The sequence below is a fragment of the Etheostoma cragini genome, chromosome 16 (genome assembly GCF_013103735.1).
Source record: "Etheostoma cragini isolate CJK2018 chromosome 16, CSU_Ecrag_1.0, whole genome shotgun sequence".
NCBI lineage: Eukaryota > Metazoa > Chordata > Actinopteri > Perciformes > Percidae > Etheostoma > Etheostoma cragini.
In genome coordinates, this window is record NC_048422.1 from 24,317,778 (window position 1) to 24,319,567 (window position 1,790).

At 44.1% G+C, this 1,790-nt stretch overlaps 1 protein-coding gene across 1 annotated transcript in view; it reads right to left on the bottom strand.

Annotated features, from left to right (window-relative positions):
- Positions 1-362: 362 nt before the first annotated feature.
- The window catches only part of LOC117959745 (cytochrome c oxidase subunit 5B, mitochondrial-like), a 4,832-nt gene continuing 3,404 nt past the window's right edge, over positions 363-1,790 (bottom strand). Inside the window, exons 3-4 of the mRNA XM_034897025.1 lie at positions 1,190-1,451; positions 363-1,098 (exon numbers count right to left, since the gene is read on the bottom strand). Coding sequence (XP_034752916.1) covers positions 1,325-1,451 — 127 coding nt within the window. The 3' untranslated portion in view covers positions 363-1,098; positions 1,190-1,324. The remainder of the gene's footprint in view (positions 1,099-1,189; positions 1,452-1,790) is intronic.

A 1,790-nucleotide genomic window follows, 5' to 3' on the forward strand; every position in this document is an offset into this window, starting at 1 on the left:
CTGGTCTTGCCCAATACGGCTTCTGGTCTGGACCGAGTCCAGGTGTCTTTATTATGTTGATAATAACATTGGAGGGAAAGTGAAACCCAGAATGATTGTCTTCATACTGTCATGCATAAGACCTTTATTCTTTCCTGGACTCGGTCTTGACTCGGACTCGAACCTTTTTGGACTCGGTCTTGCCTTGGACTCGACTAAGGTGGTCTTGACTACAGCCCTGGTTTCAGCCCTAACAGTCGAGCAGGGAGAACACGTTTCCAGAAAGAGTGAGAGACGTGGTTTAGTCAGAGTTCAGAACCTTTATTGGTTGAGTTAGAGGACGAGGACCGAGCATGTGTGAAGATGAGAGCTGAATGGAAATGTGAAGAAACAGTTGCGTCCCAAACCACATGTGGTCCCTGTGTCTCTGCCCCCTGTAACGCAGAGACCTGATGAGGTCAGCAGGTTGATCAAGTACAAGACAGAACGGCTCGAGAGACCAATCAGACGACGGCACCCCACAGCTCCAGGAAGTGGAAAGAACCAAACGAAGGGGGTTGAGGCCAGATTCAGCTACGGGGACGACAGTTACGTTTTTGGAAAAAGGGTCGTCGTTTGGGGTTAAAACACTCCCGAGGTGTGTTTACCTGGGTACATATTTATTATTAAATATTTATTATTTTAATTATTATTTTATTGTCTCTCGGCCATAGCTGGGACCCTTCTGGCTTCAACCCCATGAATCTTCCTGGAGACGTCTGATCTTTCTTTAGTCGTTCTGGAGACTAATGTCTATATTTACATATGTTACTAAAGACATGTGTTACTAAAGACATGTGTTACTAGAGACATGTGTTACTGGAGAAATGTCTCCATTAACAAATGTAACCCATGTTAATGGAGACATATGGTACTGGAGACATATGTTACTGGAGACATATGTTGCTGGAGACATATGTTGCTAGAGACATATGTTACTGGAGACATATGTTGCTGGAGACATATGTTGCTAGAGACATTTGTTGCTAGAGACATATGTTACTGGAGACATATGTTGCTAGAGACATTTGTTACTGGAGACATATGTTACTGGAGACATATGTTACTGGAGACATATGTTGCTAGAGACATTTGTTACTGGAGACATATGTTACTGGAGACACTTGAGAGATACGTCTCTAGTGTCTCCAGTAACATATTTTACATATGACATTGGAGACATAGGTCAATGGAGACATATGTCTCTAGTAACATAACATATGTCTCTAGTAACATATGTTACATATGTCGATGGAGACCTATTTAAATGGAGACATGTGTCTCTAGTAAGAGAGGAGTAGGGGAGTTAGTGGGGGAGCTCGTGGGCCACCAGTTTGTAGTGGGACCCACAGGACGGGCAGCGCTGGGCCTCGCCCTGGTGGAGCCAGAACCAAACCACGGCCGTGTTGTCTTCTTCACCTGCAGAGAGACAACCAGCAGTTTAGAAAACCTCAGCAGGGTATGACACGTTAACGGGTTAATGTCCCCCGTCAGCTCCCGTCCACTAAAAGTTCTGTTGTTGTCCTTCAACATTATGGGATGGATCCCTACAGAGAGAGACCTTTTAGTTTGGAGTCTGGTGGAGATATGCTGCTCTATACACGCTAAAAGTAGTGATTATTTACATGGAGTCTGGTGGAGATATGCTGCTCTGTGAACGCTAAAAGTAGTGATTATTTACATGGAGTCTGTTTGAGAAATGCTGCTCTATACACGCTAAAAGTAGTGATTATTTACATGGAGTCTGGTGGAGAAATGCTGCTCTATACACA